Genomic DNA, 20,414 nt, shown 5'->3' on the forward strand with positions numbered 1-20,414 from the left:
AGATAGGAATTAACTTCAATATCACCATATAAGTATGATTTTTTTAAGAACCTGAAAATTCAAATTTTAAAAGCACTTTCAAATGATCTTTTCTTTTTATAGTGAAAATATTGTTGACAGTATGAATGCTCCATAACAAGGTACTATGAAGAGAATAATTTAGAAGATACCTAAAAAGTGGATAATATATTGCAGCTAAGAGTTTGAGCTTTGAATCTTACTTCGGATATTAATTTTTCCTGAGATCCTGAGGATGACATTATTATTTAATAGGGCTGTCAAAAAGCTCTAAAAAAAAAAATAAAACATGCAAAACACAACGCATTATGACTGGTATCCTCTAAGTACTCATAAGTGGAAGCAGATTCTATAGCAAATAAATTGTATTTTTCACTCCAAAGGGGAAAAAACCCAAAAACAATACAAAACAAACACTAAGCTACAGTAAGTCCTCACGTAACTTTGTCAATGGGTTCTTGGAAATTGTGACTTCAGGCAAAAATGACATAGAATGAAGCCAATTTGACCATAGGCTAACTGATACAACAAGAGTTAAGTTCCTACAGTACATTTCTGGTCACAAAAACATCACCAAACTTCTAAATAAAGACCTAAAACACTTCAAATACTAAATATCAAAATAAATATGAACTATACATACATTTAAGAAATATGAATAAAATAAACAAGAGAATTATTTATTCAGAGTGGTGAGTGGCCGAAGCCTCTCCAAGCAACTCAGGACACCAAACAGAAACCCACCCTGGACAGGATGCCATTCCATTAAAGGGTGCATTCACACCTACACCACACTCACTCAGATGGGACAATGTAGATGCTCATTCAACTCATGTAAACACCTTTGGGATGTGAGAGGAAACCAGAGTCCCCAGAGAAAACCCAGGCAGACAGGGAGAACATGCAAACTCCACAGAGACAATGGCTCCAAATGATAATCAGTTTTGTTCCCCTCATTAACACTATAATGAAATCATGAACTAAATGATACTATTTAAGGATTTGCTACATGTCTTGTATTTTTTTAGTACTATGAAACTGCTACAGTTAAAACCCAAAACTACACCAACACAGAGTAGTACAAGTAACAATAAAAAGCCAAGGGTTAAGATTACTCCAATCAACACTAATAAAAGAGGAAAATGGTAATTGGCGTACGAGCTACCCTTTTCATTGGCTAATCAGGGCTATATGCAAATTAACTGCCAACTAAGATTGGCAGTTAACTGCCAACAAGATGGCAGTTAATTTGCATATGTAGGCACAATGCAGGGAGGCGAAAGGGAAAGCAGGAAGAAGCCCCCTGCCACTGACAGTGATCGGAAACCCAGGGGGGAGCTAAGAGCTGGGGGGCAGGGCCAAGGCGGCCCTGGGGCCGCCTTGGCCCTGCCCCCCAGCCATGATCGGAGAATCAGGTGCCTTTTCCGCCCTGGCCAGTGATAGCAGGAAGTAGGGGTGGAGCCAGCGATGGGAGCTGGGCATGGTCGAAGCTGGCAGTCCTGGGAGCTAGGGGTCCCTTGCCTGGGCCTAAAGCGGAGCCCACGATCGTGGGGCCGCTGCAGCTGCAGGTCCCCGCTGCCCGGGCCGGACGCCTCAGCCAGAGGCGTCAGGCCTGGGCAAGGGGCCGATCCTGCGATTGGAGGGTGATGGGGGTCAACGCCTGAGGGCTCCCAGTATGTGAGAGGGGGCAGGCTGGGCTGAGGGACACTCCCCCCCCCCCCCCCACACACACCCAGTGCACGAATTTCGTGCACCGGGCCCCTAGTCTATATATATAAAAGCCTAAGCGACCATTACAATTGGTTGACCGAACAACCGGTCAACTAGTAGCTATGATGCGCACTGACCACTAGGGGGCAGATGCTCAATGCAGAAGCTGCCTCCTGGTGGTCATTGCGCTCCCACAGCCACCTACCATGGCCGGCCAACCTCCTGCGGTCCCTCTCCCTGATCAGCTGGGTGATCAGTGCGCTCCGAAAGCCAACCTCCCTCGGTCCCTCTCCCTGGCTGGCTAGCCCCAATCAGCCCCTATTAGGACTGGGTGAGATGGCCCTGCATGAATTTCGTGCACCAGGCCTCTAGTTTTATATATATTTCCTATGCTTCCAGTTGCTTTTCAGTAACTGGGTCTCTAGTTTTATATAAAATAAACAGTGGTACTACATACATAGCTTGAGACAAATAAAACAAATAGCAAGTCTAAATCACATTCATGCAAACAAAGCCTAATATGCTAAATGTCCAGTCATCCATTCAACCAATCAAAGCATAATATGCTAAGGTCATTCAACCACTCGCTAGGATGTGCACTGACCAGCAGGAGATAGACACTCTGACAGGTTTGATTGCTGCTGCGGTCCAGCCGATCGGGACTGAGTGAGGTGGGCCGGACACGCCCTGGAACCCTCCCGTCGTCCCTCCCCAGCTGGCCAACCTCCTGCGTCCCTCTCCAGCCCCAATCATGCACCGGCGGGGTCCCTTGGCCTGGCCTGCACCCTCTTGCAATCTGGGCTGAGAGACCCTCCCACCCCCCAAGTGCACGAATTTTGTGCACTGGGCCTCTAGTACACTACATAAAAGGACCTATTAGATATGAGGAAATCACAATATAAAACCCCAAATGGTAGCTGTATAGGCTGGCCTGATCTTCAATGTCAATTGCTTCCATCAAATCATCAAGTAATTACTTGAACCCCAAAATATTAAGAAATATTGCAGGTTTTTAAGATTCTTAAAAATCTTTAAAGTTATAAATGATTTTTAAAGTATTACTATTTCTACATGTTCCAGTGCTCTGGGAGGCTAGTAAATTTAATTTTGTAAGAATTTTAATATTCCATGAACATAGAGGAAAAAGAATTCTTATACAGGTAAGCCTAAACCAATACCTGTAATAGCTTAAGAAATTACATCAAATAAGACAGAAACTCAATGATGACTGCAGTGATGACTTTTTATATAACACTATCTGACAACTGTTGTGATAACTGGTTTTGCTGTGTGTGTGAGTGTTCTACTGTACTAGTTTCCTAATTGGCTCCCTCCCACTACATTCTCCACACTGCAGCCAATGCTCTTTGTAAAAGGTAAACCCACTCAGCTGAAAACCCGTAATAGATTCCTATTTCACTTAAAATAAAGTCTGAATTCCTCTCTCTGAGTTGCAAGGCACAGCATAATCTGGCTGCAGTAAATGTAAACAATCTTATCTCAAGTCATTTAGTCCCCTGCTCATTACATTACACATGTAGTCTAAAAGAAACATAATTGAGAGCTATAAATGTAATTTTAAAACTTTTAGCAGTGATATTTTTAAAAAATAAACTACTTGTGTATGTATATATATATTTTTAAATATATTTTATTGATTTTTTACAGAGATGAAGGGAGAGGGATAGAGAAGTAGAAACTCGATGAGAGAGACACATCGATCAGCCGCCTCCTGCACACCTCTTACTGGGGATGTGCCCGCAACCAAGGTACATGCCCTTAACCGGAATCGAACCTGGGACCTTTCAGTCCACAGGCTGATGCTCTATCCACTGAGCCAAACCGGTTAGGGCCTTGGAATATATTTTATTTAACCCAATATATTTCATCCAAAATATTAGAGCAGGGGTCCTCAAACTTTTTAAACAGGGGGCCAGTTCGCTAAGACCGTTGGAGGGCCGGACTATAGTTTTAAAAAAAAACAAAACTATGAACAAATTCCTATGCACACTGCACATATCTTATTTTGAAGTAAAAAAACAAAACGGGAACAAATACAATATTTGTATTTGCATGTGGCCCGTGGGCCGTAGTTTGAGGACCCCTGTATTAGAGTATCAATATAAAGTCAATACAAAATTCTTAAAACATTTTCATACTTTTTGTCATACAAAGTCTTTTAAGTTGGTGTGTATTTTACACTTAGAGCACATCTCAATTCAGACAAACCACGTGTGGCTCCAGGCTGTGGTACTGGATTCCGCAGCAAAGCTCTTTGTAGCCTGCTAGCCTTCACAAGCATGGTTCCCTCTTCCTGGAAGGATCTTCCTTTGGCTGCTCCTTTGCGTCCTTCCCCAACTCAGCTTAAATGTCACCTCCCAATGGCCTCTGTAAATGAGTCTTTCCATTTCCATTTTTCCCCCCTAGCAGAGTACCTAAAAGATCACAGTTGTTTCAGGACTTCTTTCATTCTATAAATTTTTTTTTTTAGTTTTTTAAATATATTTTTGATTGACTTCAGAGAGGAAAGGAGAGGGAGAGAGAGACAGAAACATCAATGATGAGAGAGAATCACTGATTGGTTGCCTCCTGCACACCCCCTACTAGAGATTGAGCATGTTCCCTTGCCTGGAATCAAACCTAGGACCCTTCAGTCTACAGGTTGACTGATATTTTATCCACTAAACCAAACCAGCTGGGGCTCATTTTATAAATTTTTTGCTTGATTTTCCTTGTTGTTTTTTAAAATATATTTTTATTGATTTCAGGGAAGACAGGAGAGGGAGAAATAGAAACATCAATGATGAGGGAGAATCATTGTTTGGCTACCTCCTGCACACTCAACACCAGGGATTGAGCCTGCAACCCAGGCATGTGCCCTGACCAGGAATAGAACCATGACCTCTTGGTTCATAGGTCAACACTCAATCATTGAGCCATGCCGGCTGTGGCCTTGTTTTTTGTGTTTGTCTTTAAATACTTGTTTATTGCCTGTCTTCCACCACTACACTGTAATTATTGCTTCATTTTTAGTTTTATTCTGTTTGCCACAGGCATGTTTGAAACACTGAATTTTTGCTGAGTAAATAGATATCTATAAGTATTCTTAGTTTCTCTCTGATCACTTAATTCTATACACATTACTGAAAAGCAACTCGAAACATAGGAAATATATATAAAACTAGAGGCCTGGTGCACGAAATTCATGCATTGGGGAGGGAAGGTCCCTCAGCCCGGATTGTGAGAGGGCGCAGGCCAGGTCGAGGGACCCCACCAGTACACGATCGGGGCCTGGGAGGGACACAGGAGGTTTGCCAGCCAGGGAGGGACCACGGGAGGGCTCCAGGGCATGTCTGGCCCATCTTGCTCAGTCCCGATCAGCCTGACCCCAGCAGCAAGCTAACCTACCAGTTGGAGCGTCAAAGCGAGTTGTTGAGTGGTCTTAGCATATCATTAGCATATTACACTTTGATTGGTTGAATGAACAACCGGACACTTAGAATATTAGGCTTTTATTATATAGAATTAAAATTTACCATTAAGCCAAGTAAAGATACTTACAGGGTATAACTTTAGGAATTTCATCTTATTTTATAAAGATCAAAAGAAATAATCACTTCATTTAAAATTGCAAGTACTATCTAAGTGAAAAAGTACAACTTTATTTAAACTCAGGTCAAATCATAAGGCATTTCCAACATGTTTTTCTGTGCCTTCCAGAGAAAACTGTTAATTGCTGTTTATCAGGCATTCACATTTGTAAACTCAGATCACCCCAGTCTTTTAAAGATCTACAGAAGCCTGTAAGCAATTTCTGGAAACTGAGTAGCACTTGAAAAATGCTAATTTTTTTAAACTGAAATTTAAAAACATTTAACTTATCTGCTCTCACTTCTCATTTTTCAAATTATTTACTACTAGTGGGCCCAGTGCACAAAATTTGTGCGTGGGGGGGGGGGGTGTGGAGATGTCCCTCAGCTCGGCTTTTACCCTCTCCAATCCAGGACCGCTGGCTCCTAACTGCTCACCTGCCTGCCTGCCTGATCGCCCCTAACCACTCTACCTTCCGGCCTGATTGTCCCCAAATGCACCCCATCCCTGCTGGCCTGATCACCCCCAACTGCCCTCTCCTCCTGGCCTGATTGACCCAACCGCCTCTGCCTCAGCCACACCACCATGGCTTTGTCCAGAAGGTCTCCTGGAAGGTCTCCCGGTCTAATTAGCATATTACCCTTTTATTAGTATAGATAATTCTAAAGTGAGATCAATAATTCACTTAGGCATTTTATACTATTAAGTGGAAAGGTCACTGAAAATTATTCACAGTTCTATAGTTTTTTCTGTTAATCCTCACCAAAGGATATTTTTCCATTGATTTTTAGAGAAAGTGGAAGGGAGAGGGAGAGACAGAGAGAGAAACATCAATTTGAGAGAGACACATTGACTGGTTGCTTCCGGCATGTGCCCGACCAGGGCTGGGGATTGAGCCTGCAACCAAGGTACATGCCCTTGACTTCAATCGAACCCGGGACCCTTCAGTTCGCAGACCAACATTCTATCCACCGAGCCAAACCAGCTAGGGCACACAGTTCTACAGTTCTTGATACATATTTTAATAAAGTCAGTACAAATAAAATCATATAACTGATCAAGACAAAGAGTATGAAGTTTTGAGGAGGAAGCATATTAATAAAGTTACAGATAATTTTTTTAAGGGGTTTGATCCCTGGATGGTGTACATACAGGAGGCAACAGATCAATGTTTCTCTCTCTCTCTCTCTCTCTCTCTCTCTCTCTCTCTCTCTCTCAATATCAATAAAAACATTTCCTTGGGTGAGATTTTAAAAAAGGAGGAATTAGAGTTACATACAGCTTCACCACAGAATGGAAAGACAATATTCATTTTGAAATTCCAAACAGCTCTACTACATTATATTATGGTTATCAGTAGTGGTGTAAAGAATACATCTGCATAGGGCATGGCTATCTTATATTCACACAAATAGTTGTCAGATATATCTAAAGACAATATACATGTGTCTTCTCATTTAATATTCTTAATAACTTAAACAGGCAGATAGTAGAATTCCGAAAAAAAAAAAAAGTATAATTCTGTTTTTGAAGATGGGCAAACTGAGGCTTAGAGACATTAAACAGTGTGCCTGCAAACTTTGCTCTGCCCAACTGTTGAACCAAAGAGCTAGGTGTGAAGATTCTCCCTCATCCCCACCGCCACAGATAATCACAGGGAAAGGCTTAAACACAGTTTACTGCTCAAAATAAACCTAATTTTTAGCATGAGCTAGCCAAACCACACCTTTCCTGCCCACTAGTTTTTCCATTGCCTCCATATTTGGTCAATTTGGTTTCCAGACAACTCCCCTAGTTCTTCTTGTTCATTTCTCTGCGGAAATAAAACCTAATGCATCTCAGCCCAGCTGGATGAAGGCAAATCTAGTCTATCAGGCAATGATTTTTGGATGGGACTTCTCAGTCTTTAACTTGGATACCCACTGACATGTATTACTGGAACCTCTCTGCAAACCACAGCTCCACCCCCTGGAGTTTAATCTTTCCACAAACAGTCTGAATTATAATATTTCTTGCATTTTGCAATTCAGTATTTAATTATGCTTGAAGGAGGCCATGCCTGACTAGTATCTCTCCATGGAAGTCCCTACCCAGCAAGGGTATCAGTTGGCTATCCCCCTTTTTCTGCTCAGCTGTGTCTACATTATTAAAGAAAACACTACCATAAACTATTAGATATCAATAGACTATAGTGTATTTATTTGTGATTGTACTTTTCACAAGTTATTCTTTTGTAGACACTATAATCTTATATAAAGTTTTTATTCTTAGTTTTTATTATCTATTTTAGTGATACCCAATATTTTATCATTCTTTCTGGTATAAAAATACACTGGACCCACATGCATACGGAGCAGTCCATAATAGTATGTGTGTATAAAATGATGTAATATCAGTTTGTTTTAATTTACATCCTATTTGAGTATAACTTAAATTTTACAGTGGCTGTAAGTATACAATTTGGCTAGTATCAACATAAAAATTATTTTAAAAGATTAAAATTTGGTAAAAGAGTTGACCTGTGAAAAAATGATCACTTATTATAAAGATAGGCAATTTGTGCCCAGCCGGCATGGCTCAATGATTGAGCGCTGACCTATGAACCAGGAGGTCATGGTCTGACTCCTGGTCAGGGCACACATGCCCAGGTTGCAGGCTTGATCCCCAGTAGGGGGCATGCAGGAGGCAGCTGATCAATGATTCTCCCTCATTACTGATGTTTCTCTCTCTCCCTCTCCCTTCCTCTCTGAAATCAATAAAAATATATTAAAAAATATATAAAACTAGGCAATTTGTATTTTACTCCTGGTTCAGCTACTAAATAGTTTTATAATAGTGGGCAAAATAAGCAACCTGTCTAAAGCCCAATTTCCTCATTTGTTAAATGTACTCTTAATATTAACTAATTTCTAAGGATCCTACAGTTTAAAAACTCTGGTCAAAGCCTAGCTAATGTTAGACACCAAATAATAAAAACACCTGCCCATTACCTGTGCTTAGAGAAGTGTAGCCTACATATTTAAAGTTGTCCTCATGGATGACTTCAGTTCATGGTCATAACGACAGGTCAAACATGTTTGTTTTCTCCATAGATTTAATATACCTAGATCTCTTTGACTGAAGTTTAACATGCAGTTTTCTTGCATGTTCGAAATAATTTGTTGATATTGGTTAATATAATGTATCTAGATTTACAAAATGAGTCTAATAAGAAATAGATTTTACAGCTTTAAAAAAATACAACATCATAGTAGGTCAGCATATAAGGAAAAAAGATGGAGGCAAATTCAGGTAAAGAACTCTAAGCATGTTTGTCTACACATGCTTGTCTCTGTTCAGAGAAAGAACAATTTAAGGTGTAGTCACTTGAATACTCTGACTGTAAAATAATTCTATAAACATGACTCCTGGGTTGATTCTAAAACACTGAATTCCTGCAATGTGCAAAACACTCTCAGAAGAGAAGTTGATGACATTATCTCACTATTATGAGCACACCACAAATTAAAATGGTAAAGTAACAAGAGAGGAAAAACAAGGTATGTACCTATGTTTGTATGTGAGGGGATTAGTTGAGTATTCTGTATTCATTTGACCAACACGTATTTATTGAGCAGTTGTTATGTGCCAGGTAACAGTGTTAAGCATTGTGGATACCTTGATAAACAAAAAACAACGCCCCACTCCACCAAGAAAGAACCAGAGGAAAAGAAGAAGAGAGACAACAACAAGAAAACAAATACAATTTCCTTTACTTGGTATGCCCTCCTTATCTTCCCATTTTGAATCGGCTAAATATTAAATATATGCACACTGGGCATTTCTTTTGGAAGGGTGGAAGATTCTAAATTTTTAAAAATGTGTAAGGTAATTACAAAATTAAAAACTAAAGCTAAAATTAGAAAAAGTTTAGAACATTTTATTCTAGAAAATTAAATATTCTGATTCTTAGTTCTATGATTTATTTCTTCTCCACATTTTCTTAATTTATATTTTTTCGATAAGAAAAAAAGTCCTTCAAAAGCAAATGTATGCCCTGGCTAAGTGGTTAAACTTTAATTGTAGCATCAGCTAAGTGGTTAAAGCATCGGCCTGTGCACGGAAGGATCATGGGTTCGATTCCTGGTGAAAGGCACATACGTGGGTTGCAAGTTTGATCCTTAGCACCGGGGTGTGTGTGGAAGGCAACCAATTGATGTGTCTCTCTCACCTGGATGTTTCTCACCCTGTCTCTCTCCCTCTCCTCTAAAAATCAATGGAAAAAATATCCTTGGGTGAGGATTCACAACAATAAAAAAAAAGTAAATGTGTAAGAATACAGTACTAATCACTTTGATTCTTACATTTAACTGAAAACATATTTACTAGTCTGGATCTTGCAATCAAGTTTGAAAGTTCTTTAAAAACACTCTCTTTCCTTGATAGATAACATGACCTCAAATAGTTAATTTTAATGAATGTTTCAAGTCAGGACTTTGTATATTTGTATTTGTTACTTAAAAAATGCTTTAAAATGTTTCTTCATTCACCCATTTGCCATAAATGTATCTGGGAACAAGTCTATGCTAATGTTCATGGCCTCTGATTATAATGATCTTCTGTATCAGGATGTTTTTATGATATATAATTAGTATATACACAACAATTATTCACATAATTTAAATGGAAGTGAAATGTAATCTAAAAAATGTAATGCTGCATACTAATTTCAAGAACATAAAAGTAAACAACAGAAAACAACTTTAATTTCCTCAGTGAGCTATTTGCTTCCTCTCTCTTCTAAATCAAGTGCTCTGATTATAATCAAAGGATCAGGGTGGGGACAGAGGAGGCAAAGGGCACCTGTAGTTTACATGGCAAAAGGCTTGGACAAGAGGAATTTCTCCTCTCCCCTCATAGTACAGATTTACACGTAACCTAAAAAGCACAGCTATGAAAACATTTCAAGAATGCCTGAAAATGGCAAGGGGTCAAATCCCAATAACAGATATTTCAATCATTTTGTGAAATATTGAAATATTTGATTCATACTCATACTAAGCAATCCTAAATTTTACACTACAAGTCTCTATCTGAAAAACGTGCAAAAATTAAAAAGAAATTTAATTTTTTTTAGAGACTGCAATTTCCTTTTCCACAGCAGAATCAAACAGTACAATGTTTACAAAATGAAAGTAGTAAATAATACATTTTTAAATGTCCTTAATATAGTTTAAGGTGGGATAGTAGCTACCTTTTTTTTTTTTTTTTTTTAATGAAAACCTCTTTCCTGTTCTCTGAACCATGTTATGTAGGACCTTTAACAATATAATAATGTGCTGAAAAATAATTATAAATAATTTCCTAATTAGGTCCATAACCACCTCTGTGACTTCTCCCCTTCATCTTATTAAAATCTTACAACATTAGCTTGAATTTCATCTCTGCCTGACACGTTTCAAGTAGTGAAGCAGATTAGTGCCTCAGAACACTTTTCAGGATTCATTATCAATCAGGTTATGTACCCAGTACGCTTTCAGCAAAATTATCTTATTCGCATGAACTCTCATGGACTGCAGTAAACAAAGCTGTAGCCCACATACTTTCCATTCATTTATATCCTTTTTCTTAACTTAGACTTACAGCATGTGCCATAGAAACAGCACATGTTAAAATTCCTGTAGTGTCACAATATGTAATACAATAAAACAGATTACAACCCTACCTTTCTTTCACAGCAGTGGTGCCAAACACAGGTAAACCGGAGCAATCAATTTGCTCTGCAGACAGTAAGGCTTTCATAGAATACTAATGTAAAATCTCTTTTCTTTCTCCTTTGCCTTGACTCCCCAATGCCCGGGTCCTGACCAATACAAGGAGGAGGGCGGGATGTCTTCTGCTGAGATAACCACAACTACTAATCAAGTCTACGTTTACAAAGGCACACGATTAAACCTCCTCCAAGCTTGAGTCAGGGCTTGAGAGTAGCTAACACATACACAGCACAGTCTTAATTAAACACACACACACACACACACACACACACACACACACACACACACACACACCATGCATGTGCCATGAAAATACAGATGTGTCTACTTCAGTGAATTAATTCACCATACTTTACCACTGATAGGTTTTTTTGTTTGTATTTTATCTCAGGAACATAAAATTACCTCCTGTTGAACTGTGGGCTTAAATCCAACAGTATTCAACAACAATTATGTTTTTCCAGAAACTAAAATCATGACCAGTAATTCTGTGCATTAAACTGTTCACTGTTTTTAAAACACAGCATTTTTCTATATTAGACTATGCAATAGAATTTACATGGACTTATACTTTCAAGCATTAACGTAAGATTAATAGACTCACCAAAGATTCTTAAGATTTTGCACTTAAAAAGGTACTGCAACTGAAATAGCTCAAGTTCATTTCTTCAAGAAAAGCTTATATATTACCAATAATGAAGAGATCTCCAAAAGATTCATTTATCTTGAAAATTTTACATTAACTATAACCCTAAGATATTTAAAAAATATTTTCAGGTTTCAGAAATTATTTAAAAACATCTTTAACATTTTATAATTATTTGATCTTATAAATCCAGAGTTTTGAGGTTCCTTTCAATTAAGCATTTTAATCTGGCTATTTTTCTTTTATTCAATATATGAAAAGGTATGCCAATCACTGAGTAGGGTGATGACAGAAATTAAGTATTTTTTTAACAGCACACATTACCTCATTTTAATTTGCCTGTCTTAATTTGCTAATAACTCTTGAAAAGTACTGACAGTCAAGGGGCTGTAAACTAAGCAATTATTAAGAACAAAATACTCTAGGTAACTGGAGAAACTTATGAGGAGGCTTCCTAAACCAGATCTATTTTTATGTATGCAACTGCTTTAACACTGCTAAAATACATGTGTCTTATTCTGCACTCTTTCTTTAAAAAAAATGAGCAGAAACAATTAAGAAATACTAGGGCCTTCAATAAAGTACTGCAATGTTTAATCGATACTGATGCTTTTGTCCTTGACACACTGACCATGTCATCAGGCTATTGTCATGTGATATCATGTCATTTCCCCACCTGGCTCATGACCTTGTCCTCTAAATGACCTAAAGCTTCCCTCAAGTAGCAGGAGGCCCCTCCCAGCTGTCTCAGCAAGGTCGTTTGGGTCAGAGTGTCCTCATCTATAATCCACCACCATTTGTCAGCAGGGAGGCTGGAGGAGGCAGGCTTGCTACAAGGGGAGAATGCCCAATTAGGCAGCTGTCACACAAAGCATAGGCTGCAAAATTATCCCCTGTCAAAAGGAAGAGCAGCTGCGGGTGCCAATTACAGCAACCTTTCAACCCTTTAGGTACTGGAAACTACACAGAAGTAAATGAAGAACAATTAGTGATAACAAATCGATGAATTAGGGAAGTAAATTGGAAATTACTGGCAGGTGAGCTTGGGTCATACAAGACATAAGGGCATACCAGACTCCAAGCAAGGGCAGGGACACACAGAATCATACTAACCAATTCCTTGCATACAGATTTCCCTCCCAATTTTTTTTTTTTTTTTTGCAAAAATCCTTCAAAATACCCATAACCTAAAAGTGTGTATATATCTTATTACTTTTCATGTAGAACCCAAATAAATTTTTTCTTGATAGGAGGAAAATCCTTCAGACTAATAAGTCTAGTTAATTCTAAATTGTTCTTATGCAATCCATCCTGTTATCCCACAAAATTTAAGGGGCTAAAATAATTTAAAAATTCAGTTCAAATAATCACTTAAAATAGTATCTATCTTCATAAAGTATTTGCTCTGATTCTACTGTAGTCACACTTAAGGGAAACATCTTGTTAAGAAAGCAACTGGATATGAATTCTGAGAAAACTGTTAATACCATAATACTGAAGCTAAATTTCTCTACATGTGATTCTGTGCATAAAGAAATAACTGCAATGTGTTTTTCCACACTGATATATATCCTATCTAATAAAGAGGAAATATGCTAGTTGATCCTCACACCATCACAAAGATGGTGGCACCCACAGCCAATTGGAGAGAATATGCTAATTGACTGCTCTGCCCTCAAAGACACCCACAGCCACAAGATGGTGGCACCCAGTCCCCTCAGCCCCGCAGCCACTCAGGGCTGGCCTGAGGCACAGGCAAGCCCCAGATGGCGGCTGCCCAGCCTCCCAGAGCCGACCCAAGGCTCAGGTAACCAGGGCCGGCCGAGGTTTGTGTTGCCGGCAGTGGCAGCGCAGACGTGTGATGGGGCGTCACCTTGCCCTGATTGCCATGTCACCTCCTGCCCCTGAGGGCTCCCGGACTGTGAGAGGGGGCAGGCTGGGCTGAGGGACACCCCCTCCAGTGCATGAATTTTCATGCACTGGGACTCTAGTGTGTGTGTGTGTGTGTGTGTGTGTGTGTGTGTGTGTGTGTGTATTATAAAATTACTCTTAGATCATTCTGCTCTAATCCTACAGAGGTGACATGCATTGTCTCAAGCATAGAAAGCCAATCCATTTGGAATCTATCCAACTAATGTCTTTGGGAGTTAGCACCACAGGCAACAAAGGAGGATCAAAATGGGGAAAAAAGTCCCACAAAGCAAAGAGGGTCCAATATAGCCATTAAGTGTTTATGGACATTGTTTCCTTGGGTCATCACAAAGTTGTGTATGTTCAGAAACAACTTTATTGAAGTCTATTTTAAACAAAATTTACATTTTTCCCTAAAAAAAAAAAGCATGTGTCTTTCTAAATCACTTCTGTGAAAGCTGAGAAACCTGAAGGATATGTGGTATAATTTCTAAAGAAGCAGGGGTGATGTGCTCACTCAGAATTCTAAATCACAAAAGGGTAAAAGTGAGGAACTAGAGGGTGAGGCAGTAAAGAAGCACTTTACACAATCTCCTCCAACATGTTATACATAAATCAGTTACCAGAGGGAAAAGTTTAAAATTCTTCATTCCTACTCAAGCTACTTGGTAACATTTCTAGGAGATAAATGTCATGGGGAGAAAACATCTCCATTAAAAGATATCTGAGAATTTGATATATAAATAATGTTTTACCCTTTTAAAAGAATGGACATTTATAAATTTTCTTAAATTTTAGAAGGCAACCTTCTAAAGTCATACATAAGGAATTCAAAGAAATAAATAGCAAGTAGACAGAGATGAAGGAGTTAATGCCTTTAGAATTCAGCTTCCATCATACATGGGTGACTATCTCTTTAAATAATTTAAATCCTCTCCATCAACTACAAAGCTGTTTTGAAGCCATTTAGCTTTGTTCTTTACATGTGTTCTAATTAAGAAATGACCTTGTCATCACACACACCAGAAATCCGGGATTATTTCCTACAGCAAAAATGCACAGTGCCCCCAAAAAAAGAAAACGAGGGGGGGAAAATACTTCATCCTTAGTTCCTCACTAAAGGAAGTTGTTGGTTGGCTGAGTGCTGAAGCAGTTTCACTGCATAATTTTTGTTGTTGTTGAATGTCACAGGGCGGGTTAGTGTGACCTTGAGCTGCATCAGCAGCACAGCAAGGGTCGAGATGCCTGCAGGCGCCCTAGTACTGGATTTGCAAGACAAAAACCTTCAAACTGGCTGAAGGACATCTTAAATCTCTTCAAAGGTTTTCTGAACTAATCTGAGCTGCTCTTAGCAGGATCTGTGCCAGTGTGAGAAGCAAAATTAAAAACAAGGTCTTTGACAGGATGTTGTCTCCTCTTAACCCTTCCCAAGCAGAATAGAACAAATCTCAAGCATTCTGGAGAGATGATTTACCTAGAAGCATTCTTTCATAACAAATTATGTAAGGAAGCAATCATCAAAAATGAGGCCACTAAACCCTCCCATTGCGCTTATAAAAGAATTCAAGTGGAATTTTTCCTGACCATATTTTAGTGTAGTGAATGTAAAACTTAGAGCTCTATTTGTTTCCTTTAGATTTGCAGCATAGTAATAGCTGAAGATAAAGAAATGTTTCCATCAACGTTAATTTCTAGAATTTTTTAAGTAATAGCTTTAAACTGATTAAGCCACAAACTTTATATATATTACATAGAGTTCACTAAAATTACAACAGGTAAAGAAAATTGCATCACATGTTTACTCGATGCCTTATTCCAAACATGATGGATACACTGTTAAGAGGGAGAAAGAATCAGAATAGTGAAAGTGAACATAAGAACAAGATAAAGCAATCTCAGTCTTGTTATAAGAAATCTGCATGACATTTTTGTTAGCCATGAACAGAGCAAGGAAGATGGGCCAGGTACAGAAACTCACCAGGGCAGAAAGCTCCAGGTGCCTAGCAAGGGGCAAACTGGGAAAACAAGAACCTCCACCACAGGGTAACCTGTCCTCCCCTAGCATATCAATGGTCATGTGGTTTTGGACCTGGCATCTTTCAGACCCCCTGACCTTTTCCTCCCTAAAGATAACATCTAGGCCTCAGTTGTATTTTAGCTTCAGGCCCAGAAAAGCAGCAAAACCAGATGAGTGATGCCAGGGCTGCCTTACAACCAACTACATTAACTAATAATCCCCTGCCCTGGCACTGACAATTCAATGGAGACCACAACCCTGAAGGAACACCCCAGGAAAGCTGATGAATATTCCATTGAGATACTCCCCTGAGACCTCCCCTAAGATTTCTACCTGCAAGAGAGAGATAAATACACTCAAGACAAAGGGACCCAGTGCAATGCATGCTCTCCCTCCAAGGAGCATGCCTGCACCATTCCCCCACAGGCACATATCACCTAACCTCTAAGGGACCCAAGGAGACTTGGCAACCACGGGAGCAATGGGCAGCGGGTAACCTCCGGCTAACCTCCTGAACCTGTCTCCAAGATCTCCTTTTCTCTGTGTAGCCCTTCCCTTTGGATATCCCCTTTTCCTTAAATAAATTCAATTTTCTTTAATCACTGTCTGAGATGGCTATTTAGCCTGTCCATGTACCGCTGACTTTAACCTTTCAGTTTTATTACTGTGTTATAGTATTTTCTTGTTGTTTGTTTGTTAATCCTCACCCCAAATATTTTTCAATTGATTTTTAGGGAGAGTGGAAAAAAAGGGCAGAGACAGAGAGAGAAATATCAGTGTGAGAGAGACACATCAATTGGTTGCCTCCTGCACACAGCCCCAGTCAGGGCCAGGGATCGATGCTCTCACCAATAAGCCAAACCGGCTAGGGCATGCTGTAGTATTTCTAATGTAGGGGCCCAAAGAGAACATATTAATGCCAGCAGAGGGTGTGAGTATTCCCTGGCAATGCACTTTAAGTTTAATTTAGTAGCTACAGTTCTCAAGAAATAATCTAGGGGGACAAACAGCTATAATACATACAGTGCAATGTTCTAAAATCAGTGTATCTCCATCAATGACATGTTAAGTTTGTCATCAGCAGATATAAGGTATATCATGAATACTGTTAAAGTATACTTAGTGTAAGGTATAGAATTTATTAAAGTCCAGTAGATTGCTAATCATGCCCTTTTAAAAAAAATAAGTAAATTTAAGATTATGCTGAATTACAACCACACTTTCACTCACTTGAATTCAGATATACTTTCCTGAATGGGATAGGAAAAGGGTAAAGTACTAGGTAGTAAGTACATACCACATGAGAGTGAATAGTACACGTGAATTTCTTCTTTAGTCATCGTTCAAAAAGAGAGAAGAGTATATACTGTGTCAAATGCTATGGCTGAAATCTGTTAAAAGTGCTCTCGGAACACAGAGCAGTAACCAGGTTTTCATTCATATGTGCTTGTGCCCTAGGCAGTAGTCAGTGATGGTTGAAAAAAATGAGGAAGAACAGAAGAGAACGGCAGCCACTTTAGGTTGCAGAGCTAACACTCAAAGGCAGGGAGAGTAGAGGCAGGAAGGGGTGGTCCAATGTGACTACCGATTAGGCTGGAAGCATAATTGGAACCAAGGACTTTGAATCAAGGCTATGTCAAGAAGCTGTTCTTTATCTGGTGGCCAGTAGAAGGTTTAAAGGAAATGGTACAATTAAATGCATGTTAAAAAACAAAAACAGAATTGCTGATGGCTTTGGAGAATAAAATGAGACAAAGTAGTGCAGAGCAGAAAACAGACAAAATAAGGTAAGGGCAGGAGAGATGAAAAAAAAAAGACAACTGAAAAACAGTAAAGATTGGTCTGAATATTTAGAAAGCAATTTGTATCATAATAGTACTATAAAATAGGATATTTAAAATAGCAAATTCATTAAATAAAAAACAATGAAAATAATAACTATACGCTCAAAATTATGTTTGTAAAACACTATGTTGACATGATGTACGAGGTTTCAAGAAAACTAAGAACTCCTATAGAGGTATTTAACAGAGTCAGAATCAGATTCTGTTGGAGATTTTAATTTTGTACACTTCAAATAACAATCTCCATGAAGCACCAGGTAAGGGTTTTGCTTATTAAGGCAGCAACATCCACCTTTCCGAATGGTGTGATGGCATATTTCCCTTGGCTATTAAGAGAGAGGTCTGGCTTAAACCATAATGTGATTGCTGGAGCTAAGAGCGTCATATACAAACACTAATGAGAATAAAAAAAAAAACTTATACATTTAATGAGTGCCTACTATGTTGGTACATATTAAAAAATAAAAAGTCCCCACGATTTAATCTAATTCAGGTTTTTATTATTCACAATGATAAGTCCCTAAATTACAGCTCACACCATCACACCAGCACATAGTAAAAAGACCATGAGTAAAAACACTACTGAGCTGTCAGTGGATGAAGAGCCTGAACCTCGGCCATCCTGGTACGCCCATGCAGCTGACAGGTACACAATGCGTTCCCAGAACTCCCATGTACTTTGAGGTGAGTCGTCAAATACTCTAGAGACTGACTGTCCTGCTAAGACCTCAGAAAGAATTTAACAGAGTATCAGCCAAGGTAAGAGGGTAGGAATGAAAAAGAACAGGAGTCACTAGGGCCAAGTAGCTATGTGCCAGAGAGCAGACTGTACTCTCAGAAAAGGAGGGCCAGCATCAGGGATCAGGTTGAAGCAAGTGGAGGGGAAGGTCAAACAAAGGAGAGAAAGAGCAGACTTCCAAGGGAAGACTTCTTGCTCCCTGAAGAAGTAACTTTACTCTGTAAAATCATTAAGAAAATGAACAAAGCCCTAAACCCCCTGGAGTAGGAAGAATCATCATAGGAGAAGTATTTAGAGGTTCACATGTCATTAAAAGGACTAGCACTTGAAAGCCAGGGTACTGACAGGGCACACAACTAGGAATGACCTTACCAAGTATCCACAAATAAAATGACTTCTCCTTGAGTAAGCATCTCCGACTCACAGCTGCCAAGCCAACACTGGTAACAAGTTCCAGCACATTTTATGTCTAGACATTAATAGAAGGGTAGGTAACATGATAAGCTTTGCAGATATTTTAAAAACCTAACAATTTACTAATCCACAAATACAAGAGCTAGGTTAAAACATTATTAAAATAAAAATAATACAAAATATTCTGTTGGCAATTAGACAAGTAAATTCCTGTACAGCAACAATTCTCAAAGTGTGGTCCATGGACTCCAACACTCCCCATGACCCACTGAGGAGGCACAGGAGGTCAAGACTATTTTCATAATACTTAACTGTTATCTCCTTTTTGTCCCTTTCTCTCATAAGTCAACCAGCGGGGTTGTCCAGAGGCAACATGATATGTGTCATTGTATTGATGGCTACTGGAATACATCCCTGTGTATCCTTGTGTTTTAAAATGTTTTGCAGTTAAAAATTCTAATATGGTAATTATTAGTTGATATGACTGTCATAAATAAAACTTTGAGAACTGCTACTAGTTTACTAAAGTAAAGCATCAGGAAGTATAATGTTGGTTTTAAGATTCAAACAAAATTTCTTAGTTTTTAATTTTCAAAAATCTACACAATAGTTTCCTAGATAAATAGTCTACTCTGTGTAAAAATCTGTCCAAGACCCAAGTGAATAAAGAAAAAATGATCTTTTTAAAAAGATTAGCAGACTATAGGGGATTTGGAACACCTCCCATCTTTGCACAGTTACTAGCATTCTAAATTTACCATATAAGAATTGACAAATCCACAAATATTTATAAAGAAGCTGCCTGTGATAGGAGCTGATAAAGGAAAGGTAACTTAAGTGATACACTAGCGGGCTCAAAATCCTGTCAGAAAAAATATGATCAGCAACACAGTGAGCTACTATTAAGAAAAAGCATGAACAGAGTGGAAAAGGTATGCAAGGCAAATTCTGGGGAAGAAGACCAGTGAAAGGCAGGGAACATTTTTCTTAGCAAAGGCACTCCTCAATGGTGGCATGTGAATTGACTCTAGCAATAATCAAAGCTTTGCCAACTGGACAAGAAGCTACAAAGCAGTAGTGAGAGGAACATCAGCCCCAGAAGGCAAGCACAGCAGCACACAGTACATTGTAGAAAGTTTAAAGTTTAAGTAATCTACTAAAAATACAGAAATTGAGAGTAATTAGAAATTTTTATAGAATTTGACAAAGTAATATTATGTCTGTTGAGTTTAATGAATAAAGATTGGTAATTATAGTTTATATTTCTTTTTCATAATTTCCAATCTGTCATAGATAAGAAGCTTTTAAAAATACAATAAAAGTAATTTATTTAAAAAATAAAATGAAAACAAACAAAAACTGGTCCTTCACCACAGATACTTTAAGAAGCTCAGAGAACCAGCAGCAAGATGGTAGGGAGGAAGAGGAACAACAGCCGGAGATAAAAGCTTTAAGCTAGAAGCTTATATAGACTGTACTATCAATAATCTTTCTAGAAGTATATGTAAAAATACTAACAGAGGTTTGAAGATTACTACTATATCTCTAATCCAGAATGGGGAAATTCTAGTTATCTAAATAAAATGCCTAATAAGCTCTACTGTTAGACTCACACTAACTGTTGTGCAAACCTCAGGCTGCATTTGAAGGGCAAACGTAGCAGAGTGTCAAGGAGAATATCAGGTTTACCAGAGTTAATTTAAGTGAAAAATACCAGGGTCTGTGTAAGAAGAGAAAGTGAACTGACACTCTGGTCAACACATTGTTAAAT

At 38.7% G+C, this 20,414-nt stretch overlaps 1 protein-coding gene across 9 annotated transcripts in view; it reads right to left on the reverse strand.

Annotated features, from left to right (window-relative positions):
• The window catches only part of LOC132230515 (spidroin-1-like), a 161,436-nt gene that overhangs the window by 81,909 nt on the left and 59,113 nt on the right, over window positions 1-20,414 (reverse strand). For 2 of the 9 annotated variants that reach the window (XR_009451878.1, XR_009451879.1), the window contains 2 exons: window positions 15,814-18,698; window positions 13,787-15,771 (listed from right to left, as the gene is read on the reverse strand). The exons of 5 other annotated variants lie outside the window; for them this stretch is intronic. Coding sequence is in view for 2 of the 4 variants with exons in the window: in XM_059688100.1 (XP_059544083.1) it covers window positions 4,100-4,163 (64 nt within the window). In the remaining 2 variants the exon portion in view is untranslated. Of the gene's footprint in view, window positions 1-3,865; window positions 4,164-13,786; window positions 15,772-15,813; window positions 18,699-20,414 lie in introns of those variants that run through there. 2 more of the 9 variants (XM_059688100.1, XM_059688103.1) reach the window with 2 other exon arrangements.

The sequence above is a fragment of the Myotis daubentonii genome, chromosome 3 (genome assembly GCF_963259705.1).
Source record: "Myotis daubentonii chromosome 3, mMyoDau2.1, whole genome shotgun sequence".
NCBI lineage: Eukaryota > Metazoa > Chordata > Mammalia > Chiroptera > Vespertilionidae > Myotis > Myotis daubentonii.